The sequence below is a fragment of the Prinia subflava genome, chromosome 9, assembly GCF_021018805.1.
Source record: "Prinia subflava isolate CZ2003 ecotype Zambia chromosome 9, Cam_Psub_1.2, whole genome shotgun sequence".
NCBI classification, from domain to species: domain Eukaryota; kingdom Metazoa; phylum Chordata; class Aves; order Passeriformes; family Cisticolidae; genus Prinia; species Prinia subflava.
The window spans coordinates 15,313,920-15,341,399 of NC_086255.1; the positions used below are offsets into that span (position 1 = coordinate 15,313,920).

The 27,480-nt window shown below is 37.7% G+C and overlaps 1 protein-coding gene across 8 annotated transcripts in view; it reads right to left on the reverse strand.

Annotated features, from left to right (window-relative positions):
• Window positions 1-27,480, reverse strand: part of CPEB3 (cytoplasmic polyadenylation element binding protein 3) — an 80,010-nt gene that overhangs the window by 16,541 nt on the left and 35,989 nt on the right. For all 8 annotated transcript variants that reach the window (XM_063405588.1, XM_063405583.1, XM_063405582.1 and 5 more), the window contains exons 4-6: window positions 23,664-23,720; window positions 10,338-10,505; window positions 8,458-8,547 (exon numbers count right to left, since the gene is read on the reverse strand). In XM_063405588.1, the coding sequence (XP_063261658.1) occupies window positions 8,458-8,547; window positions 10,338-10,505; window positions 23,664-23,720 (315 nt within the window). The remainder of the gene's footprint in view (window positions 1-8,457; window positions 8,548-10,337; window positions 10,506-23,663; window positions 23,721-27,480) is intronic.

The window sequence follows — 27,480 nt, forward strand, 5'->3', positions numbered from 1 at the left end:
TGAAATAAATTACTTGGAATTTTTTGTGGTTTTTTAACCAAAAGAATATTCTACAGGCAGACTAAAGCCTCTCTTTATCTGACATTTTACTTCTAAACTAGTATAAAATATTACAACAGCAAATTTATAGTGTTGTCTCCTCTTTCAAAGGTCACAGCCATTTTCAACATCAGACTTCAGACTGCAACATGATCTATAGCAGCTATAAATCAGAATTAAAGGGTATAAAAACATAAAATAAAGGCTCTAACATACAATTTGGTTACTGAAGTTGTAGCAGCAGTCACATGAATTTCATATGACAAAAACTAAATATTTGATGAGGTGGAAGCTATCTTTGTGAAGTTTACTGAGTCAGCATCATGAGAAAAACAAGCATTCACACTCATAAATATAAAAACCCAACTCAATTCAGAACTGAATTTTTTGAATTTTGATTTTCAAGGGCAATATGTAATGACTGCTCTGGGCAGAACAGCTCTTGGCCCTCATCTGGAGGGGTCAGGTCTGTTGCTGCTGCTTTTACTCTGAGCAGATGGCTTAATGAGAGAGATCAGTTTCCAAGTTTGAACAAAACCTGTTACTCTTCTTTGCAAAAACACCATTTTTTAGTCCTACTCCAACTAACATTAACATGGAAAAATTCTACAGAAATATAAATGCTCTGCTTGATTTCAGTTTCTATTTCAAGCACAGTACCAGCATGAGGTAAAATGAATTTTCAGAGGAAGAAAGCACTAGTCCAAAAATCCAGGCTAGCTGGATTTCAGTTATTTAAAATTAAATTTGATATTGGGTTTTACAATAAGAATAGTTTTCACTTTAAATTATATGTTTTTCTTAACATTTCTTTTTAAAGAAGAAAGCAAGCAGCACTTACTAGAGCTGGGATACACAAAATATTTGGGACTGTTGTCAAGAGCTTCAAAGTAAAGTACTTCAATCAAAAAGAAGACACCCCATGTCATTTGCACAGATGAAGCTAGTAACATATTTTCTGATTTTTGTATGATTGTAACTCTCTGTGAGCTGTAAAACATTTCTAAAGGCAGAATGCAGAGCTTCAGCACTAAGCCTGGCTTCCCTTCTTTTAATCCATTTGTCATTTGCTGCTGTGGTGCTAATAACTGGTATGAATGTTCACTCACATGTGAATTGTTTTCAGGTTCTGGTTTGTTCAAATTTCTTGTCTTTGTTGACTATAAGAAAAATATGCAACTTGAAAAACCCTTCTTATTAACAGAAGGAATTTTCCAAAAATTGGATTATGTTGAAAAACAAATTCCTCTCAAAACCAAAGAAAACCCCAAACTGTTTCTGGTGAGTAAGAGTATGCATGTCCCTGGGAGATCAGAATAGTGTATATAAAAAACCCAAAAACCCAAACGTACTGGACTTACGAAATCCTCTCCAAAGTTGTGTGTACCTTTATTAATGAAACTGCCCAGCCTGCACTGGCATACAGCTGACTGCTGGTCACACTGTTGCTGTAATCACTCCTCAGACACAGTGTAAGTCTCAAAATCAGGCAGGATTTGCATGGTATGGAACAGACACAACCTGCCGAGCACAGCACTGACACAGCTGAGGGAGACACCAGCTCTGAGCTGCTGCAAGCCTTGGGCAGAGGCACCCACAGCACATCCAGCACCTGAAATACTCACACTGCCAGTCCTAACCTCTCATTTGAGAGGACACAAGTATAATTAGGGCTATTACCTTTGATAAATTGATGATGGGTGTATTACAATGATCTTGCACCAATTTTAGATTATTGCATCATTATTTTAGGGGTAGAAACACTGAACTGATCCTAGGAACTGAATGCATAATTTTACAAATACAATGCTTGTAGGACTTCATGAAGAGAGCACAAGTATTTAATGCATTAAGTAATTACAGCTGATCAGGGTGGGAATAGGGAACAACTTACTTTTTAGATGACCATCAGAACAATGAATTTCTGCAGTGTTAGTACAGAATCTGTCTCTGCACCACCCCCTGCAACAACCCCTTCAACATAGTTCAGTGACTTGAAAGGATCATTTGGTGCTTCATAAATTATTACCAAAACAAGATAGCACACGCTACTACAAAGCACAAAATAATATTAAGTCTTCGACAGCACTATTCAAAAGACAGCTTTTATCCTGAAGCCCATAATACTTACAGATCAATTCATGAATTTCCATTTAGAAAACAAAGAAAAAGTGACATTTAATAAAAATAGTATTGGGGAGGGATGAGATGTAAAACCCACAGTAAAATCTACTTGGGTTTTAGGAGAGGTTGATGAGAATAAGACAAACATTTAACTCCTTCCATTTGACAAAAGTAGTCTCGCTACCTCTAGAGATAAACATGGAAAGCTTTTTATGTACTTAGACATGTTAAAATTACTGAAAAAGGGTCAAATGCTGGCTAAAAATTGTGGTTTCTTCTACAGCAACCTACCATTTCTGAAAGAAAGGAGGATCTGTTGAAAGCAACATGAAAGCTGGGAGAGAATGATCCTGCAATGTTACTTCAGAATCAGATTTGTTCTGCCTAGGCTTGGATGGCTCAAAAATACTTTTGTATTTTGCCTCACCAGATTCTTGTTTTCCCCTAGAAAAAGCAGCTGCAAATAGCATCATTTTAGAGACAGAAATTCTGTTACATGAAGTAAGCTCCTTGAATGCTCTTAGATACCTGGCACAGCAGTCTCAAAGATAGTAATTTAAAAATCACCAGTACAGCCCCAAGAATCCTCAAACATTTAGGACAAGACAGGAAACAGTGTAAAGAGCTTTTAAAAGGGAGGCTCAAACAAGAGTCACCAAAAACCTCCAAGAAAATTCTCTGCAAAACCAAGCTGAAGTCACACAGTTACAGAAGAGCACATTGGTGTGTACTGCATTTTGCCACAACACATTTTGTAACTTGCACTGATTTGGGATTATGCTGCCCTGCTGTGGGAAGACACAGGGACTACAAATCACAGGCACGGCCTCAGATGTCAGTGGGTAAAACGTGACACTGCACGCGTGTGTTGGAACATACATAAACAACATCTAAAAACCCTCCCAGAATCTCTCTTTGCCATACAATGTAACTCTGGACAGGGAATGTCAGTTCCCATTCTGACAAATACTATGATCTCTGACTTCAGCTTTTTAAATACAAAAATTGGCTTGGCATTTCATGCTGGACTCCGGTGGTATCCTATCAGTTAAGCCAGGCAGTTTTCTAGAATAGCCTGCTGTATTTGGACAAACCACATACCCTCTTGTAAATATAACTAAAGAAATTGAAATTATGACTCCATCCTTTCTCCTTGCAACTGTTCACTCTTGTTCCTCTGGCAGAAACTACAACTGCCACTGCAGTGGCAATGGAATTAACCATGGAAATGGTCTTCATCCATGAAATCAAGATCAGTCAAACGACTACAACAACAGTGTTCCCATCTAAACAGTCCTTTGGAGAGAATCAGAGAGGCTCACACTGTTGCACCAATTGTTTTTAAATTAAAGCATGAGAATGATTTCATGTTACGTTGTGCAACTTTGCTTACACTGTTTTGTTTTTCATGAGATCTCCCTCATGTCCCATATGGAGCAGTAGGGACAAATGTGCTTTATTTTATCAGATAACAGGATAACAAACTTAAAAACAGGGAAACACGAAAGGATCAGACTGCTGCATCACACATCTAAATCAGCTGTAAAGCCAAAGCATTCCTCCCATTCCAAACCCATCCTATTGCCATGCTTCATTTTTTAACTCTAATTCTCATCTCTGTCCAAACACCAATCTTTCTAAATGCAAAATAAAAAAAGGAACTTTTTGCATAATTTTTTGCATTTTAAAACACATGGTGCAGTTCTTAGTGATGACTAGAAAAATACTAGTTATCTCAAGGAAAAACCAGTAAAGAATTTTTTTAAAGTTGTTTTAAAGCTAGCAATCTGTTAAAGAAAAAACAACTGAAAAAATGTTTTTGAAACAGTTGGCACCATCTGTTTCATAAAAAAAAAGGAAAGAAAAAAAATTACTGTAGTTAGCATAAGCATTGCTTAACTCAGCACACCAGCAAATAAGTGAAAACACCATCAATTTCTATTTAAATAAAACATGAATTATCTGGATTTTGCCAGAGATAAATAGACTGTGATATGGTAATGTGCAACTACTTTTGATAGCATCCTTTAATACATATTTCTTTATTTCTCACAGTCTCACAGGTACTCAAAAGATACTTAACCACAAACCACATTTAATTCCCAAACTCTGGGGTGAAAGCCAAGTAAACACATTATGAACTGGGCATCTGCTTACCCAACACATGGCATTTAGAATTTTGCCAGTTCGGTTAGTAACATATCCAAACAGATGCCAGAGGAAGTAATCCAAAGACTTCTCAGGCAATGGGAATGAATTAACCTTATTCAGAGGCAAAGCATTAAAAACCACCTCATGCATGACATAAACATAAAATCATGGTGCTAAGCTTTACAATGCACAGGAGGGGTAAAAAGAAATGTTAAGGCAACAATGCAGGTGCTCAGGACTAGAAATAGGAGCCCCTTACACACATTGTCAGCTGCTGGCAGTTCCTCTTGCCCAAGTACACAATATTCACTGTCAGTGACAAGAGCGTCTCTGTTCTCCCAGCAACCTGAACATGGAACTCACTGGGAACCCAAGGGAAGGGAAGGTGTGCTTGATCTACAGAATGATTTGGGGGTTGCTGTTACAATGCCCAAAACTCAAATGCTGACAAAGCCAGACTGCCTTCACAAACACGTGATCAGTGTATTCTGTGACATCAGGCAAAGAGCACCATTTGGGTAACAACCCCTAGAATATCTGGGAAAACAGGAAAACCTGGATAAAATACAGACAGCAATGATGTGCTTGAGGAATATGTTGCAGATACATCTGTGTTGCTGTGCCATCCCCCAAGGCCCAAATGGCACTGTTGACACCACACTGGGACAAGCCTGGTGTTACTCACCGTGGTGGGGATCCCAGCTCAGCATCATTTCCCACACAAGCATTCACCTCCATCAGGGCCAGCACTAAATCTGACGTAATGTGCCTCAGCAGACCTGTGGTGATGCCATCCTGCCCAGGATGCCAAATCCAGGCAAACCTTCTTTGTTCACGCTCAGTGCTGCAGGAGTGTTTCTGGACTCCAACTGGTCCCAATGACAGCCTACATGCCACTGCAGCTAAGCTAATCAACCCCACCAACTAATAAATTAGTTAATAAGGCTTGCTGGAACTGACTACACATCTGTGGCCTGACTTGTTCACTGAACTAACCAGATAAAGCCCTCGGGGGGGCTGGTGGGTGGTGGTGGAGGTCACTAGACTGTAAGCAACATTTTAATCTTTCAGATTTCATGCTTGATCAGATTAGCCATGGCTAATGGTTTGGGCAGCCTTCTCTTCCTAGCCCTAAGAGTATCAACAGAGTGTTCCTAACACAGGGCGACTACAGGAAATTCATGTATTCCACCAGCATAGCAAGCATTCCAAAATTCAATAAATTACACCAACAAGTAGATACTGGAAATCTGTACTGATTCACTCAGGACTGCAGGGGATGTTGTATCACCCGAATGTAACTGAAGACAGAAAACCATGATGTGAAGCAGCTCCAGCACAAAACTTCACTGGCTGTGCTGACCCACGGCATCACCTGCTGATGTTCTCTGCCCCAAACCTCTTGGTGAACACTTATCAAAGCAAACAGACAAAAATCCTGAACCCTGCTGAAAGGCCAGACACTGCCCAGTGGTCTGACTCTCCAGGAATGGAAAAGGCCATCCATCAAAAGGACACTGAAGTCCATCTGGAGGTGATGACAAATGATCAGAAAGAGCAGGGCTCAATTTTACTGCCTCAGGGGCACACTCAAGGAGGTGGGAGAAACCTTGAAGGTCAGGCTTTATCAATGTTTGAATAGACTCTGCATTGCCCCCACCTCATTCCAACAATTCATTTTTCTTGGTTTCTTTCAAGATTGCTAACATACAAATCCCAGCTCGTTCTCTCCTCTATAATTTCATTTGTCCTTTGTTTTATTGAACATGTTTTCAATTTGAAAGAATCATATTCAAAATGTCAGAGAATTTACAGACTAGCAATGCAACATGGAAGACAAGACATCTAGAAAAATGAAGGGAGACATTTGAATTCATGAGTAATTGACAGCTGAGTAAGTCTCAATGAATTTTGCACCAAGCATAATTTCAAACACCTCTTTCTGTATTTTTTTAAGGAAATGTCCATTAATGCACCAAAACAGCTTAAAATAAAAAAGTAAAACAAACCAAAAGACCCCAAAACTAAAGACCACCAACTTTAAATTTAGGCCTAAGGGAACTTCTGATCAAAACCAGTACTGGAGACATTTTACTGTGGTACTTCTGAAAATGATTCTGTGATAACTTTGAAAAGTAAGTACTCTTTATTGGAAAAAAAATTAAAAAGACCAAAAAGCTGTGAATAAATTACAACAGTCATTCAAACTTTACCCTTCAACTTGTGGAAATAATATTGTGTCTTCTGTGTAGGTGCTGCCTGTATGGGATCATAGTAAATCACATAGATTTGACCTACGGAGCTTACCACGACTGTAAGTGAATGTCAGAGCCAGGCATGCAGCATGTCTGATGCTGCAGCCCTGACTGATAACTAAGAAGTCAGATATAAATAAATCTGGAACAGTTGGGATTGACTGTTGTTTAGCACTTTCAGACAGACGTTCAGGGCAACTGGCAGGGGCTTTGAAAGCTGTTTCCTATATTAGAATCACAACAAAAATAGAAGTGAGCCTGCATTGCCTTGTCTTCTGCTAAAATAGATCTTACTCAAAAACATTTTACAAGTTTGTCCAGGCATAACTAGTCCGCAGTCAGATACAGAACAAAATCAAAACTGGAAGTCCCATGTTAATTCAACAAATAATTACTTATTGAATTGATAAGAAGAAAAAAAATAAAGGGAAAACAAGTAGAGAATACTAAGAGGTAATAAGGACAAGGAGAAGCTGGCTTGTCTACTTTAAAAAGAAAAAGCTTTTTAAACTTTTCTTTAAGTGAAGGCATAATTAGAATTCACTAGACAGAAAGACCCCAAAGATCTTTAAAAATAACATAAAAAAGGAAACGCATATATTTTACCAACTGTCCTTAGGAATATTGCAGGGGGTTGAGGTTTGGGGTGGTTTTTTGCTGTTTTTGGAACTGTTTGATTTGTTTCTAAATTCAAGAACAGATGTTGCATAACTGCTGACAGCAAGGCTGAGTGGTGAGAATGGAACAGGAAAGAGGAAGCATGTATTTCTCTTCTGATTCTAAGTGAGGGTTTCTCTTCTGATTTTAAGTGTCCCAAATACTGTTCACAGGGCAAGTATTTTTCACAGTATTATCTCCCCTCAGGAATTAAGTTTCCAAATAAATTAAGTTGGCTTTTATTTGTGTGCTTTTACCGTCAAAATACACCTATCAAAACATTGCAGGATTAGCTAGCTCACCGACTGAACAGCCCATCGTTCTACCAAAATAATAAATGGCCTTAATGAGCAATTAAGAGCTTCCAGGGTCAATGAGAAATTAAAATCTTTGTATATAGACCAGAAATTTTGTGTACAATTTCCTGCTACTGTTTGAGATCACGAGTGAACTCAGAAACCACATGCAAGAGGCACATGTGAAATAGTATAGAACGTACTGCACAAAACCAGAGAGGCCAGGGTACGGTAAGAGCAGCTGGATTTAGCCAAGTAACGCTCCCCAAACAGATTTCCCATCACTGTTCCTTCTCACCCAGAACAGGTGTGAATAACGTTGTGCTGCCCAACAGGAGGCTGCCCCACGTGCCATCCTCTGGCCTGTCCCCTGCCCGAGGTGCCCTCTGAGCAGAGCCCGCCCTGTGCCCGGGGAGCCGCGACGCGGAGCTGCCGCTCCCGAGCGGGATCGCCGCTCCTGGGGCACGGGAGCAAAACACTGACCCAACCCAAGCCACTTCCAGCTTCTTCCCGTGGGTTCTGGCACCCAACCCACTGACCCAACCCAAGCCACTTCCAGCTTCTTCCCGTGGGTTCTGGCACCCAACCCACTGACCCAGCCCAAGCCACTTCCAGCTTCTTCCCGTGGGTTTTGCAATGTGCAAACCACAGCAGAAATTTCTGCAACTTGCATTCTACCTACTGCTGGTAAAGATTAAAGCGTAATTCAAGGGTTCAAGGAGTGCTGAAGAAGTACACACAGAGGAGCACATTTCAATAACCAAATTGGCAACTTTTTACCCATCATGACAATGGCTGAAAATGCTTAATGCTTAATGAAAGATAGAAAATTCACCACAAAGAGTAAAAACTTTGCTTTACAATGGATTGCCACATGGCAGATGTAATTTCCTTTTACCAGAACAGCCTTCTTAAGTGTATTTTAAGCTATTTACCTTTAGGTGGAAAATATGACTTGCTTTCGGCTTTATGAGGCCAGTCCACCACAAGAGGTCCAAACCTACGAAAGCTGGCAGTGATCTCATCTACAAAAAAACAAATGAGGCACCTTAGAGAGAACATATAAACTGATAGTGGCAGGGTAAAAACGTCTTAAAAAACGAAACAAAACAAGAACAGTGAAAACTGCAATAATGTCCCTAGAGGATGCCTAAATATTCTTTCATCTCTGTGCTGTACATGGCTGCTTAAAGAAGTGACTTTACATTCCACTAGTGGAAGTCTGCAGCAGGATTAAATGCAAACATGATCCATCAGAAGTGAATATGCTTCAGCTGCGGTCTATGTCTAATTATAGCCACAAAGCAGGGTCAGCTGCAGCCACATGGGACTGACGGAGGAGCTCCATGTCAGCACGGCTGCTCCTGCAGCCTGCCCTAGAAAGAGGCTGCAGCAGGTCATGCCACTGTGGGCACTTCACCTTCCTCAGGCCCCTCACGAAACCTGCCTTGAATTACCAAGTATTTTCTTCACTTTTTAAGCATCAATTTGGAACTACCATGTAACACACATCACAAGCTATCCTACAGGACGATTCTGTTTTACATGCAAATCCTTCAGAAAAAGGTATTTTAAATTGTTTTTGAAAAAAAATCTAATTTTCTCAATACATCTTAAAATGTACTTTAAAGAAAGAATTAGTTTAAAATTTTGTCTAATGTGATGTTAGGTAGAGTAACAAGCCATCAGGAGAAAAGACAATGGGGTTTTCCAGTTTCTGGACTGCTGTTTGACATGCACCCAGTTTCTGTGACCCCATGAATTGCACACCAGATTTTCCAAGCATCTGGAGACAGAATACACACGTTGTGTACCTGAAGAGCTGAAGCAGAAAGGGTTACTGAAGGAGGCCTCTCAGGAAAGAGGGTGACCATGTTATTTCCTCACAGGACACACTGGGTATGTATTTGATTCTGAGTGACCCAGCAATGTTCCCATCAGTAGTCCCTGTTGGGCTGCTGCTTCTTAAAGCTGCAAAGCCAGATTATCCACATGACCCGACACAACAGCCCTGCAACTCTTGGTGTGACAAGGGAACTGCATCTGAGGTGTTTGTAAACATAGAACGGCAACTCATACTATTTCTTCATTAAAACTCTACATGGTTTAGGCTTCAGATTAGTAGATAAGAGATCTCCCTCTTTTCATTATAAGGCATCCTCAGATTCCCTGTGCATGCCCACTGAAGCTAGACAGTGGTGGATTCCAGCTATATTCCAGCTACGATAAATACACCAAAAACTGTCACGATTTTAGTTTGGGAATAAGGCTTTGTGGGGCACACACAAGTAGAGCAGATAATTACTGAGAAAAACTCTGACCATCCTTGCTAAGCAGGTTATTACTGTCTAACCATATTATTACTGTATATTTATCATCTGAACCCTGCATACATGCTGGGTATAAGAGCTGATTATTTAAAACCCACGGTATTTCGGTAAGGACTGCATTAAGAAAGTCTTTAAAGTCAACCACATCCAAGAATAGGAAAAGACTATGGAGGAGAGACAGTACCCACTAAGTTCCCTTTTTCAGCTTTCCCACTTGACAGTTGTGGGAAGACATGCAGATCAGAAGACCTGCTATGCAGCCACTTCTGTCTCCATCTCTTCTGATCTACAGTGCACAGGAACATCAAGTAAATTCTCGGGTGTTGCAGGGGGTGGTAGAGTGTGTTTGTTCTAAGTAACGCCACAAGCACCGCAAGAGACACACCTGGGAAAATCCATTTGCTTCCATGAAAATCTGACCTTTTTAACAGTAATTATATGAAAGCCAGTTCCCACATCTCAGCAACGCAAGTGACTCGCAGTACCTTCATCAATGTCAGGAGGCAGACCTCCAACAAACACCTTTCTAGAGTAGCGCTCCACCCTCTCCCCGTTCTGACAGCGTGTCGGAGAGCTGAGACCCGAGGACAACGACTGATCGCCGTGGCTGTCGTCGAGGAAGCCGTCCTCAAAGGGGAAGAGTGAAGAGCGACCTGCAACAGATTGGGTACCTTCTATAGTTAACGCTGTTTGCTGGAGAATGAAACATTTCTGTAAAAATCTTCTCCTTTTACTGTTTTCCTTTAACAGAACTTGCATTAAAGGACCCAGACAGGTGGTCCAGTTGTCCAATTCATGTTCATTAGTATTGTTTCTACTTTTCCAAGAGTGTATTACCCTTAGAAGACAATAAACCTAATTTAGCTTTAAAACAAAGCCTTACAAATGGATAGAAATGAAAAACAAGTTATCTGATGAATTATGTGTCATGGCTATAGAAATAACCTTTGCAGGGTTTACTTTTCAAACCAATTCCTAGAGATTTACACCTTCCACAACACATCTTGAAGGAATGTTCTCAAGATCCCTCAAGCCACTGCACTGCAGAGCAGGACAGTCCTCTGAGGGCTGTACAGGATCCTGACAACAAGGGCTGCAGCACTTCCACCTCCACGGACCACGCTGAGAGGGGGGCAAACAGCAAAATAAACATGGAAAAGCTTTGGATTGTGGATATTAAACACAAAGTGAAGAAACTTAGTGAACAAGAAAAAAAATCTTGTTAAATAAACCACAAAGAACTTGCACTTGAAGGAAAACATAGTTAGCTAGAACAGCATACCAGCCTGTTTGTTACTCAGAATTAAAACATCCTTTCAGTAATGAAGGAGCAAAATCAGCATGAATGGCTGCTACTCAAATACTAAATGAAAAGTATTTATTTGTGACCATCTGATGTGATTAACTTGTTGCTATTACTAACAAAGTATACACATATTATCTTAAAAACAGATTTATTAACAAGGAAGATAAAAAATATTCAAAGACTGCATATAAGCAACACTTGCCAACTTTACTCCCTATACCTGAGTTGAAAAATATGTCCTACAATACAGAGAGATGTATAAATAGTAACCACACCTCAACTCTGAAAAGGCTTCTACCCTCATACCATGGAACATGGCTCCCAGGGATGGAATTATAATTAATTGATACAAACGGTTTATAGGGGGGTTGATTACAAATATAAATGTATTTATAATTTTGTAAGTACACAGAGTCAATTCAAAGGTCATGGATCACATGGAATTGACAGAGCAAGATCTAAGGATTAATACCATGCTGGTATTAACAGCACAGGGAAGTGAAGAAAATAAAAACAGGGGCAAGGAGAAAAATCAAGACAGAGGGACAGCAGTCAGAAGAACATATACACTGAAAATATCAGTAATTGCCTCCAGTAGCAAAGGACAGATTACAAAAAGAAACAGTAATCCTGTTTATGGAAAATGAGCTAACAAAGTCAGGAAAGATGTTCTCACTGACACACAACACCAGCCTGATTTTTTTTTTTACAAACATCAGGCACCACAAGAGTGTTGATTAAAAAGAATATATTGAATGTTAAACACTGACAAAGATCACAGACACAAAAATCCACTGAAGCAAAAATCCTACCGTGCATTTACACGTCAACATAAACAAGGTAAATGCCACAATCAGAGAAGGATGTGGAGATGCTACCTTTCAAAGACTTGGTGTCAGAAATGGTGGGTTTACAGCATAAAACAGGAAAGACTTTTGATGAATATTCCATTAATGGACAAACAGGTCACGCACATGTATAAACATATGCATTTCAACATAAAAGAGAATACGAGAGAAAAAAGGATTAAGAATACTACAACTGTGTAAAAATATCAAATCAGAACACTCATTGAAAAGCAGGAAATCTGAAAATATCTCAGAGATTTACATTACTGAAAAGATAAATCATTTTTTAATTCCTGCCCATCAACCTACCTTCTTGTAAAAAAGTAAACAAACAAGAAACATGAGCCATTAGTGGAAGATGACACTTCAGATGAATAACAAGGCGTTCAACTGAAATACAGATCTGCAGGGGAGACTGAGCTCTGAAGCAAATAATAAAAATTCACTGCAACTTAGAGAGCAAGGTATCGCCTCTAAGCACCATGCCAGATGCTTGGCAGTCTACAAGCACTGCACTCACCTTAAATAAAGGCAAATGACGTTCCTTTAGTTTATAGCTAAGTCAAGTGTAAAGCTAAATGTAAGAATACTTTTAAAACAATGGAAAGCATACAGACAAGGGAATAGGGAATGACTGTTCATGGTCTTCTCCAGTAAGGGAAAAATAAACTGCATTGAACACAATCAGTACATGGCAAGGCTGAAAGCAAGGCAAACTTTGGAAATCCTTGCTACAGATTTTTTTTGAAAAATTTATGTAGGCTTAGAAAAGGGAATGAGTAAATACAGGAGAAAAATGCAATCTAAAGCAATAAATATTATATCTAAAGCATCACCTCAAGAGACCCCCCTGGGGCAAATTTCTGGGAGAACATTATGGGAAAGCATCACTAAATGCACTTTTTTTGTAATGTACTCCTGTACCCTTCCCTGGGCACCTCTGAGTTGTCAGTGTAGCAAAATAGTTTGGGCTGATTTCCCACAGTGGTGCTTACATCTGTACCTGAAAAACTGGTAGTAAAAGTTTAAAAACAAGGTACGAGGAACATGACTCAACAGCTCTAAACATGATACCTACAAAGAAATGTTCATCTTTTCTCAAAGGAAACAGAGAATCAAGTAGAGAACTGAGAGTTTATGGCAAGCCTCAAGAAATGTCTGACCAAACCTCATCTCACTGAAGATGCTTAGTCACAGTGACAGAATCAAATTAATTAGAATATCCAAGTATAACAAACATAAAATGAGTCCTTGCACAGACTTGCCTAGGGTTACTCTGCATTTTATCCCAATGCAAATGGTAAAAGCAATAATAGAGAGGGATAGATGAGAATATTTGATAACCAATGTGTTGTAGAATTTCATGCTTAGGGTTAAGAAAGCTCAAAACCAACGTTGCAAAACTCAAGGTAATGATAAAGCATGAACATCACAGACTTTAATATGAATGAGGCAAGTCAAAATCCCTAACATTAATGACAAGACACACACACACAAATCTACTTGTTAGTATGGAAAAGCCTCCATTTCACACAGGAAATAAGTCTTGTGGAATGAAACATACTTCTTAGTAGTGTGAAAAAAATCTGAAAAGCCAGCACATTCAGAACTTGTTTGCCCTGTTTTGTCTTTACTAAAATTTGTATAAAACAGCCTAAATTACATTCATCACAATTACTTCTGCATTATTGCATTTTCCTTCTACAAGTAAACATGAGTTGCAAGTAATTTTTATTATCCTACTGATTCCTACCTCCTTTTCTACTTTGGTGCCATTTGATCAATGTGGAAGCACCTGCTTACAGTCTTAAAATAAAATTGAACAGTGTTCACATGCATAGAGTATATACCCTACAGTATACTCCACATACTTCCCAATTTGTTTCAGTACCATGAAAGCACTGAAAAAGTCTAAGTAGTAGAATGCTTTCAATATCTGTTAACAGTAGCTTGATCTCTGCAAATGGGGACAAATAGGAAGGTAAATTTGTGAAGAAAATTTGAATCTTTTGTTTCAGATTTAGCTATCAAATAAAGACTAAAATGAGTCAGCTTTGAACAAAATCAGAGCAAATTCTTTATTACAAACCATGTTAGTATTGCTTGTACAGCCTGCCCCCTCAATCCATACAAATGACAAGCCCTTAGACCCTATTGGTCTGTGTGGTGGATACATCTGCCTCTAAGGTTCTTCATGAACACGATGCACATTCTACATTTGGAAAAGGAGGCCTTGTCACCTGCATAGCTGGCAGGGAGCTTCATGGAAAGGAAGATTAGGTTTAATGTTAAAGTACCCCATGCAGATGGCACCGCCTAAACATAATTGTTAAAGCTGCTATTTTCAATGTTATTTTCTCAATAGCAACCATTCTATGTAAGTCACAGCACAGGACATAAATGTAAGCTGCATTGTGGCTTGCTCGGTGCAGCTGGACCTGCTGTTGTCCTCGTTCATTCATCTCTCAGAATAAACTGATCTGCAGCACTGCACATTCATAAAATATTTTCAGTTTGCTTTTATGTTTTAAGGGTTATCTATGATGAAATACTGTTAAAATGTGTTCAAAAGCTGTATCTTTCCAAAATGATTATCAATATTCACTGCTGAGGACAGTTACTAGTATTGGTATTCACATGTTCTATCTGAGGCAATTCAATGTAATGAAGTCTAATATTCAGCAAAAGCGGTTTCATGTAAGGAAAAAAGTAATTTTCAGATGTTCAGTGCAGCAGTTAAACTTTGTACTTCTACAAAACAAACAAACACACACCAAACATAAACCCCAAACCGATCTTGTTTTGGAACACTGCATTTCAAGTCACAAATATGTGTTATGAGAGTCTTTACATTCAGCCATCCTCCAGTTCTCTAGTTATAGCAACACAATTGTAGTTCTCAGCTCAGGACCATCACTGCTTTAAGATGCTGTTAAAAAGGAGCTGTTTTGCAAGGGAAGAATACGAGATTGATTTACACAAAGCAATTGATAACTAAATAATATTAAAATTGGTAACATCATCTTATCACAAGAAAACTAAATATTTATTTCTCCCACTATTCAGCAAACAAAACATTTAGTAAATACTTTTACCTCTTCTCCGCCCATAGCTCCTGGCTGCATGTAAACACAGAAGAAAATTGTCGGTACAGCTGTCATTAGATTTACCTCCAAATGCAATGAAATTGTAGCTTCTACCTCTTCTCTTTTTCCCCTCCCACCATAAAGAAGGAAAAGACATTTAAAAGTGCAAGATGAAATCCAAACAACCCAAGACAAGAAAAAAAAGTTGAAGATGATACAGCCAGGGAAGAAAAAAAGAAAGGAACATACCTGCTGCACAAGTTTACATAGCAAAGGGCTAAGGTATTAAAAAATCAGGCATATAGGACAGTATTATAAAATAATAATTTAGGATTATGGTTTTAAGTGGCAATAAACACCTAATTTTGCATTTTATTAAATAGTTGTGGAGAACACACTTTCCAATTATGTTTCAATTTCAATAATTAACAATAATGTAAATACTAAAATCCTGCTAAAATGATATGAACTCAATAGCCAGTACATTTAGATGAATAAAACCAGATTGACAAAGTGCCTTCATAACTACTAGCATTAACACAGCATTTCAATGAGATATGCATCAATGGCAAATCCACAGTGTTTGGACAACCTTAGAACCATATTTTGTGATGTAATGGCAAATGCAAAAACCAGCATTTTTCATCTGCAATGTTAGAAAAAAAGAATCTGGAAAACACGTGTCTTCTCCACAGGATCTCCGATCTGTCCCAAAAGCCATCTATCCTTCCAAGGTAATCAAATGTGGAAGACTGGGAATCAAGCAGGGTTTTTCAACAGCAGAGAGCTTAAGTAAGAGGTAACAGAGCTTTGTTTTGTTTCCTTCTCTCCTCGTTGTAACGCTCTCAGAGTTCCTGCTCCTCCCCAATCCCACCTCTCATTTCTGAAACTAGCACAGCACCTTGCAGTCCTGCCCTCACACCCTGGTGTGCCCCAGACCCCTCAGCATTCCCTGGCTACTCCTCTTTGGAACGAGGGGCCCCGGGGCTACCAGAGCAAGGCTCGCCCTCCTCCAGCACAGGCACCTCTCCTCTACCCAAGCAGCTTCCTTCTCAAGCCCTGAAGAAACACCATTCCCCTACATCTTTTTTCTTCCACTATCAGTGAGGTCACAAAAAGGCAACTACATGAGTATGTCATTATTGGGGGATTAAAAAATTTCAAGGGCTATGATGACCTGCTCTGCAATTTATGTTTAACATGAAGACAGCAGGAGCTGTTTGTGTGAACAGCCACTCAGCCACAGGGAGGTGGCTGGGAAGCCCTGAGAGAGACTCTGCTTCTTGCATAGCAGGCAATAGTTATTCAGAATAACAGCTTCTTGGAAATCACTTCAAAACCTCAATGCACACTTTATCAGGTTGCCTTCTCAGGATGTGAAGTTTGAATGTGTAACTTGAAACAAGTTAATTGAAAAATATCCATCTTGCTCACAAGTCAAAATTCACAGCACAACAGATTAAACAGCAGCAACAGAGCATCAGGTAAATTTCATAATGCCTCCAGTTTGAGTAAATACTTATTATTGAATGAAGACATTCAGGAGAAAATACAGAGATTACTGCACTATTACAGAGAAATTACCAGAGCTATGTATATAAAGTTTCTCTCTTCGGCAATTCCAACAGAAGACAAAAAGCAACTGGGAGCTCCTTAAATTGTACCCACCAATGCATTTGCTCCCCATGTACTGGTTTTGGTGCCACATATAAATGTCCTTTTGCACAGAAAACCATCTCCTGAAATGTTTCTAAATTCAACAGAAATGATTCTTTCCTATGTAGCTCCTAGATCATGACAGTGTCAAGGCAAACCCAGGTGCCTGAAGAGGGGATGAGCACATTTTCCCATGTAAAAGGTGCACTATGGATTGTGCAGCTCGCAGCAGGATCATCCCTGCGTTGGTGTTTGTCCATCCTTAGCAACACTGTAACTTGTCAGGTACAAGGTTACACAACTGCTGTGTCCCAAATTGCATGGCCTCAAATGCAAAGGAACAGGAGATTCTTCTTCACCCGCTGATAACTCACCTCATCCCAGAAGCCAAGTGTGTTTTTATGAACATGAAACTGTATCACAAAGAATAGAACTTCAAGCTTTTAACAAACCAGCAGAACAAACTCCCCAAACCTCAAATCTTGCAATGCAATCAAGGAAACTCAGTGTTAATGCTTTGGAATTCCTCAAAGCCTGCAGCTAAGATTGCCCATTGTTGCAATAAATCAAAACTCACTCAAATGATCTGCTCAGATTTTAACTGTGTATCAAGCCTACACAAAATTGATGAAAAAGAACTTTTCTGGGATTTTTTGGCTGTTTTATTATAATATGGGACTGAAACTGCATCTTGTATTTGTATCAAATAATTAGCAGTCCTAGGAAACAATAAATTTGTGAAACCATAAAACATTAACTCAGAAGGACTAGATCTACACACTCTCTATATCATAACTTAAAATGAATTTTATGCTGTAATTTCAAATTTAGAAATAGGCAACAGCATTTATTTCTATTAATGCTATTTCTATTAATTTATTTCCATTAATTCCACATTTAATGGAAGACAAAGTATTTTGAGATTTTGAAAGAATATTCTTTCTTCACTTCCAGTATTCACCTTGTTCATGCAATTATGCAGTCACAATATCAAAGATGCACACTTCAATGAAGTCTTAAAGACACATCCTAAATTGATGTAAAATAGCATTAGCTCTATGAAAAAAAGAGATCAACATTTCTAGACTAGAGATTTTAGAGATATACTGGTTAAAGGAAAGTTTATTTGACAAGACTGGGAACCTCCTTGATTTATAAGGTACCAGAATCTTATTTCTAGCTTGGAAGACTCATTTGTATTCTTGAAGCAGTCAGCAGTTCAGAACAATACTCGCTTTAGGACATTATGAGTTACGCAATGATTTTCTAAGATCAGAAAGGAAAATATGTCAAGTTTTGCTTTTGAACAGAGGGTCTCTGAAGTCCTTAGGGGTCTGGAAGTTTACAAGTGAATTAAAACACCAGGCAAAATGCATTCATTAACTGAGGGAAGGTGATAGAATCAAGAATAATTATGCAATGTGTTTTTCTGCAACAGAGAGATCATCCAGAAGAATTGCAAAGATGGACACTCATCTACAAGCAGTTCAAAAAATGGTTCTCAACTTCCACTGATAGATGGGCTGGATGTGCAGATGGGTACTACAATAATTTAGTTATATGAACCTCAACAGTCCCTTTTGGTTGATTTTTTCCCAACACTAACCATGCAAGTGTTGCAGCAATCTCCATCACCAGAAAAACAATCCACATGTAAGCTGTATGCAGCTAAGCCCCACACACTGGCTCTCAAACCCTTGATCAAACACATGAACTGCATTCAATACCCAAAACCAGCTTACGTGTCCTTTCCTGAAGCATAAGAGCAGCCAAGCCACTATGCAAGAGGAAAGGTTTAACTATTTTCACCTTTTCATTTTAGTTTAAAAAATCTGTTAACAATAAAATTCACATTTTCAACAGCCAGGCTGCTTCATCTCTTCTAGCATCATATATAATGCTCTTGGACTAGCCTGGCAAATCTTAAAATTCAGAGGAAACAGATGGCACCAACCCACAACAGAGAGAATAACAAAGATAAAAGAAAAGCACATTGGTGAGGTTGTGAGGCAGGAAAAGCGGTGGAGAAAACAAACAAACAAACAAAAAGGTATTAAAGAGCTACCAAGTTGGATTAAGAGGAAGATGATTTAAGGAATCTTCCTCTGCTAGAAAAAGCCTTTAGCAGCCACTGATAAGAGAGACTGCCTCCAGTAACAGCCAATTCAGGTCTCTGGAAGTGCAGATGCCAATATAAAAAACTGAAAGGAAGAAAGAAGAAAAAGCATATACTTACTATTGCTCCCCTGCTTTCCCCTTCACCCTTTTTAAAACTTAAATAGGTATAGAAGATATTTGAGATATCAGCAAGCCCAGCTCACAGCCTCCAAGGCAGCATCAAAACCAACTGCTTGTAGAGCTGGTTCTGAACAACCTAACAAGGTGATGTGCACAGTGACAGCTCCCACACTCTGGGACTCCTCTGAAACCGCTGCCTTTGCTCTCTCACACTTCACATCAGGCATTTTTTCCCTCCAGTTATAGTAACTCAGATCTCCTCACAACTAAATCAGGTCTAGCTTTGCAAACCTTGTAAGTTCTCTCAGTGTTTTTTATTCCTTTCTGTTATTCTATATATGCTATTAAGATGGTGACACATTAGTAACTCAACCTGGCAACTGGGCTAAAAGAGCTCAGCAAATTCCTAGAGGCGAGAACTGAACTATTAGCTGAGATTGATGCCTCTTGGAATTCAGTCACAGACTTGCCCAGAATATTATCACTACAAAAAGAAAGCTTTTATCAGCTATTAAACTGCCAACCCAAGATCTTGCAAGACAAAAGTAATTCAACAAGCTTTCTATTTGGAGCAGTTTATTTCAGGGTATAAGAGTGGCACTGGCAAAACTTTTAAATATAAAATGGTACTTCAGCAACTTTTATAACTAAACACTATATGTGTTTGAAAACAACCCACCAGGAAGAGCCAAGTACAATAGCTCTTAAGGAGACAAGGCAATCTTAAAAACAACAGAAACATGAAAATAAAAAATGAAATAGTTCTGTTGTTATTACATTTCCTGTCAGGGCATGACAACTTCCCCACATAATTGGGATGAATAAAACAAAACCAAAATCTCTACCCAGACATCTAAATAGGTGCCCCAAATCCTTTTCTTATGTCTTTTTCAAATTATTTTATTCTGAATAAATAGAACTAAATTACACTAATGAAAAGACAGTCAGATGGAGAGCAAATAGTACCAGACCTCACAGATGACACATTTTTGTATGAGACAAGAATGAGCAGTGGAAGCAGATGGAACATTTGTAGCACAACAGGACTGCAAAGTCACTGTACAGAGGAGCTTTAGGAAAAACAAAATTCCAGCATTTCATGAAGGGTGTTTTCTCATTTGTTCATTTAACTACCTTTAGACTACATTTATTTTACAAAAGATTGTTTGGGATCCCAACACAACGCTTCAGTGCTTCCTTTCAGAGATCACAGCCTCTCATTTATTCCCCTCTCCCTTTTTCACCTGCCACACTTCCCTCCCACTGAAGCTGTTGTGGCTTTCTGGAGTTCCCAAGAAGCCCTAAAGACAGCTCACCCCCCACCATGTATTCTCATCACTCAGTCCTAGTTACCAGCTAATTAGAAAGGAGCATATATTCAAGAGAAGCAATGGCTGCAGAAATGTATGGCTATAAATGGTATTGAATATTAGCAAGAGACACTTTTGAGTTAAATTTATGCCACATTTCCCCTACAAATTACAATATCAATTACTTTAATAAGGTGCTGTAGATGAAAGTTTATAAAAATTCTTGTACTGTTCAGATCACTATGATACTACTAAAAAAATTACCTTATGTTGTTAATTGATTCAAAACACAATTTCAATTAGAGTAATTTCACTTAGATCTAGTACAGAAAAAAAGTTATACCATTTCCCCTTCAAAAATGCTTCCAATCTAATATTTGCATCCTCCTTTTGTTTAGATGCTCTTTAGGATTATACTCAGATCTCTGTGAATATTTGAACATTGCATTCCTCAACAGAAGCCTAATTCTGAACTTCAAGAGCATTTATAGTATAAACATGTTTATGCACATGCAACTCTGAGTGTACACAAGTATAACGTCACTAATGACCCAAAGAGATTCATAATAATTGTGCATTTAAAACTAATCTCTTTCACCCCATGGATTTAACTATTTCAGAACTAAGTGTTTTAGGATGGTGATGATTTAGCCTTGCACAAAGATGAACAGTGGTAGCACGCTCCTCCTGTGCTGCAGCTGAGCAACACCTTCCCTCATACCAAACATTGTCCTCCAACATCTACAGAGAGCAGCTCAAGACAGGCAGGCAGGAAAACCCCCAGTCCCAAAAGGCTGTGATGAGTAAACAGGAATAACAAACAGCTCAAGTACAGCTGAAAGTGCTGCCACAGAGTATGAGAAGGAGCTTGAGACAAACATCCCCCAGAAAACTTCCCCTCTCCCTAAGCATGGGAAGTTCTGCATTGCTGTTGGCATGAGCATATGTTGTCTTCCAACTTCAAAAGATGGCCTACATCGTCAGTATGAAATTGAGCTTTGAGTAATAAATCTTAAAGATTATTACTATGTCTTCACAGGAAAGGGAAAAAATGCTTATGAAGCAATGACTTTAAATAGAATGTGAAGGTTGGATTTGCAGACTCAGCAGAGAGTGTTTGGTTTCACAGAAATTAAACATAGATATGACAAGTATTATGATTTAAAGACATTACATAAGTTCGCAAAATTATTCCAAAAAATATTGTGATGAAGTATCTTTTGGGAATTTTTCTTTACTTACTTTATTTTTAACCCAAATTTAACAGCCATTCCAGCACAGAAAAGTATATTTTGTCTTGAACTAATTTTCCTTGGTATACTTTCTTATTACTTATTCTTACTTATTAAGAGTAATATTCTTATTACTTATTTCTTACTTATTACAGGGAAAAGGTAATGAATCACATGGGAATTACCTAGTTCTAAATTTTTCAAGTTTAGTTGCATACAAAAAAGGATTTAAATCACAGAAAGTAATTTTTAAGCTTGTGTACTTCAACGTTTGTTTTTGTTCTTAGCTCTTCAAAGATTTAAAAGCAAAACCCAACAGGTTTCACAGTGCAATAATTCTAGCTTAGGGCTCTCATTGATGGTCAAAAATGGTGTGGCCTTGCCTAGTGAAGAGAAGAGCTGCAGAAGAGGAAGAACATATGGACACTTAGTCAGACTTTGGATTTGTGCTTAATTTCATTTTGCAGAAATTGCATATTTATGATTCCAGCCTTATTTAAGTCTTTAAACAGTTAATATTGGAATAAACTCATAATATTTTTAATAGTGCAAATGCATAAGTATATATAGTGTTTGTCCCTCAGCTATGTTGATATTTTAACCATGTACCAGGACTATAGCTACAAAAGATGATTGGTTTTTATAAACTATTAGAGTATATAACTGCTGGAAAAATTTTAGAGAAATTAAGACAGGAAAAAAGGTTTTTCCATTATTTTCATCAAATAGAAATCAGAATAAAACACATCATTCATTTAAAATAAAAGCAGGTTGTCCCAAAATAATTTAACTTTTTGTTTCAGTCTTTCATTCCCATCTTTCAAAAATCTGTTAGACTTTGTAAGAAATACTACTATTTATTTCATCGTAACTGTGAATCTTTAAAGGTAACTCAAAATTCAGTCATAGTATCCCATCTTCACAAATATGGTTCTATTGTTAGCTTGTTGAAATGCTCACTTTAGAACAACAAAAACATTCTGAGACCAGAATTCATGTCAAACACCTGACAACTGTACTGTGTAGACCTTATTTACAGAGGTTCATGAACAGCTTCCTCTTATTAAAGTCTTTAATTCTCCTAGTTAATTGATTTGCCAGAATTTCATGTGCCATAAGACAATGGGGTTTATATGCTAACTTTGACAACAAAAACTCCCCAAAATATCACCTCACCATTAACAGTGTAAAACCAAGAAGAGCACAAGCAAAGTCTTCCAGATTTCAAAAGCTGGCCTTTAAAGCCAAATGTTAAACACCTTACATCTTGTCTATTACAAATTTTCAGTTCTTCACATCTCTAAATTATTCTTTGCTTGGTACTACACAAAAACCCCCTGCAGTTCTCAGCTATACAAAGTCTAACTTAAATAGTGCAAAGGCAAAACATTTTAGGGAAGTTTGATAATAATCCTACAATGTCCAATACAATATTGTAAACAAAAATGGACATTTCAAAACATTTAGCATTTCTCAGGATTAGACAAACCCTCTGCTTTGATTTACATAGTTCAGTTCAGCATTATGCTGGTGCTGCCTGACACTGTTCCCCACCCTCCCCACATAGGAACTGTCTTCCACATCCATTCTGCCAGGTCCTTTGAGTCTGTATGTTCATGACTGGACTTTTAATTTTATTTTCTGGCACAAAGAAAGCAATAATCTCTCAGTGAAGTGCAGGTTTTTCTCATTATTTAGATGTCTAAACATTCTCCCTGTTCCTGTCTGCATAATGGAAACCAACAAAGCAAACACCATCAGTCCATGTAATTGTAAGCAAAACTTGTAACAGCTCATCCCAACAGGAAGAAATATGTCTGGAGAGACACCAGAAATTAGACTTACAGCTTTAACACACACACACACACACACACAAAAGAGGGAACAAGAGAGACTGTTCTGTAACTTTCCATAGCAGGCATTATGAAGCTTCCAGTGAAACACATAAAGCCATTCCAAAGCTAATATAAAGAATCAGAGGTGATTGATTTATGAAAAACATTTTCAGAGAATGAACACAAACTTCTATGCAAACATTCCACATATTTATCTCTGACTGTGCAGCTACACACACAAGAGATGTAAGAAATAATATTCAATATGGCAATATAAATCACCAGACATTAACTACTTACTGTTAAGAGCCATAATATTGTCTGTTCCTGGATGATGGAAATTTATTCCCATACGCCCTGCAATGTAAGCAAAAGCTATTTTCAATGTTTTTATTTCAAAACTGAATTAAATTCATTAATATGAAAAAATTCTAAAGGGAATAAACAGTCAGGGTAGCTGAATCTTCTGCCTTTTGAAGACAACTTCACAACAATACACAATGAAAATATTAAACACCACAGACCCTTCAGTATTATGTACTTAAAATACAGGAAAAATGAACAACTAAAAATTGCATTAATACATTCCTTTACTTTGCACTAAGAAAGCTTTATGCTTACCCTTTCAAAACAAGGCATCAAGTTCAACCTTCCTGCAATTATGCCATTTATAGTTGGCTTCCAATAATGAGTACAGCATTACAAAACTCCATTTAATGGGTAAAATTAATCACTATTTTACATACTACATGTATGCATGTAAAGCACCAGAAGCTTTCGAGTTAACAGATAGCTGAAGAGAGACTTCTTACCCTGGTTCTGCATTCTTCCCTAAGAATCTCCCATCACCTACCATTTGAGATAAGACACTAGGTTGGAAGGAATATTGTTCTAAAGCAGTACATTCACATGTACTTTGAAAAATTTATATTCTTGACCTAAAGGAGATTTAGTCCAGAGAAACCTACTCTTACTGTTAAAGCAAGAAATAAGCCAACAGCAGAAGTGCTGTTCAGATTACTATTGGATACTTTTAAACTGAGCTGAAGTATTAAACCTTATCTTGAAGACACTTTGTCATAGGACTTTTGAAATTAAACCACCAAAGAAAATGTGCAAGCTGTAATTTGTATTAGTCCTTACTTGGAAAAAGATATAAAGGGATAATTATAGCCACGTCAAAATTTATTTCAATTAAGTACTGTAAATAACTTTATGTATATAATGTAATTCCATTTCATAGGCTTTTCCTGTCTCTAGGTCTGTGGCTAAGTTTGGGAGCTAAGGAAGAGGTCACTTTACATTTCTTCACTAGATGGAAGTGAGCTCAGGAGCTCAGGTATGGATCAGGATCCACTCACTACACTGAAAAACCAATATAATGGTTATGTTCCTGTACCTCTGCAAACCCAAGTTTTAACAAACAAACTCTGGCAAAGCAGAACTAAAGCAAATCCTCTCCAACATTTTTAGTTCCTATTGAAAATGAAAGCCTTCTATTTCCAGTCACTGAAACTGCTGTGCTGTAATAAATATTCTTTCTGAACAGATGCAGCATGAAGTTTCAATACACTTCTCAAACTAAGTCATAAGGAGGTTAAGAAAAGTAAATAAAGCTTTTCTTCACACTGAAGTTTTCTCCTTCATTTAGAAAAAAATGCCACCACAATAAAGCTATGAAACAAAGACCACCTCCAGAAAGAAGTGAACAGAAGGTAAATAGAATTTCCATTTTTACTTTCCAACTCCTTGAGAAAAGCTTCTTAAAGAGATGATCTTCATTAACCACTTCACATTTCCTAATTACAGACAGAATTTTCCTATACATATTTTCACATTAATCTGGCACTGCAGAAACATTAAGCTGCTGTTATTCCATTTAGTATAACCTTTGTTAAAATACTTCAGACATCTCTCCAAATGGACATTAATTCCCTTTTCCTTAACAGTGTATTAATGAGTGTGAGGTTCCAGGTATTACCTGTACCAAGAAAAGGTGTCTGTACTAATTTGTACTTTAAAATTAATAGTTGGAATAGAAGGGGAAAAAAAAATTACTATGAAAAAAAAAACAGAGTTAAATTTGAATGCATAATGCTTGGATAGGTCCTTCTCTTTTCCTTTGCTGAAGATGAAATTCTGGTGTTTGACCAGTTTCAGAAATAGAATCCTATCTGTGACATCTGGGTTTGGTTTTTTCCTCCCTCCAGGCTGTCACTGGACCAGGTGCTGCTTGTGTGACATTTTGTCACCTGCCCTTGGCCTGCTATTTTTAAACAGTTCTTGTCAGCTCTCTTTTAGGAGGAGCAGAAAATACAGAGCAGCACAAGCAGAAGGACATGTTCTCCCACTGAGCTAAGGCAGCGTGCAGGATAATTCTGTACATCTTCAGAGGTCCCTCGTGCAGCTCTACAGAAATAGATTAATGGAGTCCTTTCAAAACACACCTGTATTAAAAGCACTCAAAAGAGTCTGGCAATATACCAATCATAAGGCAACAAATTAATTATGAACAATTATACAACCTTTCATATTGGTCGTAATGTTTTAATGTTTTGTTGCTGGAAGCAAATTATTCAATTGAAAAAAAGAAGCCATCTGCAAATTACAAAACTGCATAATTATCTAAGGAACAACAAGAGAGCACAGAAAGGAAATTATAATTTTTTTAATTTAAAGGTGCAATGTAAAACTGTGAAATGTAGTTAAGAATATGTACTTTCAAAGACCTATTTAGGTGAAATAAATAAATGACTATTGGAAACCAATCAATTTTAGGAAAAACATATGTATGTTACCAGAACATTTCAAAATCTTTACAAGCACATATTTCTAATTATAAATATAAAACAAAATCTCTAGGTTACTTTTCAAGAATATTAAGCACACTAAACAGAAACATAGAGAAGTTAAGAGCACAGAAGTTATGAATTCTAGCAGTTCAGTGAAATCCTAAATAGGAACCCTTCCAGTAACAACATCCTCAGTACTTGTATTTGGTGTACATCTGCCATTTTCAGTCTGCCTATCCTGGTTTCATAACTATTTACTGAGCCTATTTTCAATTATGTGCTCTTGTAACATACACTTTTCAATTACATTTTTATAACATACATATCTTTTCAATGCTTAGTTTAGAAAGAAAAAAATCTAGTTGTATACTTCTTGCTCTTTGAACACTTCAGAACATAAATGAAGGCTTGATGATTCTTGTACAGCCCAGGCTGCACTGTTGCTTATCTTACATCATTAAATTTCTTAAATTATCTCTCCTAACAACATTTGGAGAGACTTTTCTGGCTGAACTGCCTGGGTGCTCTGCTGCATGTGCAATATCATACTTCTCATGGCAGAGAGCCCAATTCTTTTTTAGAGCACATCAAGTCTGAGCAACTTCTCTTCTGTATTATACTGGAAATGAGAAGTAAATGGAATTTATCTTCTCCTTGTAAGGGAGAGTAATGATCTTGAATGAATTCTGAAATCTTTCTAACAACTTAAGGAAGTATAGCCTTCCCACATATGAATCTTTATTGATTCTTTCACAAATAGACTTTTTAAATTGTCTAGATAATTTTGAGTTACATGATCAGTTTTGAGAAATAATGCTGTTCCAGAAATAGTAAACAAGAGGATCAGACACAGTTTTACCACTATTGCATTTCCTCTTTTATTGATCTACTCTTCCTAAGTGCTTCATGGCTTTTTAACTTGTGCAACCTTAATCAGCCCCTGGATATGAACACTCACATAGTGAAGGACTTTTAAGATCACAGTTACCTATTCTAACCTGTTTTATGTAACAAGCAACATTCCAAGAAACAATGTTCATCACTTTTATACTGAGTAAAATTTCTTGCACTATTACACCTCACGATTTGCACTAAGATTGACCACTTATACCAATTCAGCAATTGGTATATGTATTTGGCATAAGATTTGCTAGCAAATACCAAAGTTGGTCTGCTTTTGACCTGTCCTGAACTTTCTGGGAATGAGAACTTCCTCTCACATAACTCTTTAGATCTGTTGATATCAATTACAATTTATGACTACACAATCCCGTGGCAAGGTCAAATGAAACTGGCAACAGGACTAGGTCTGCTCTATTTATTTA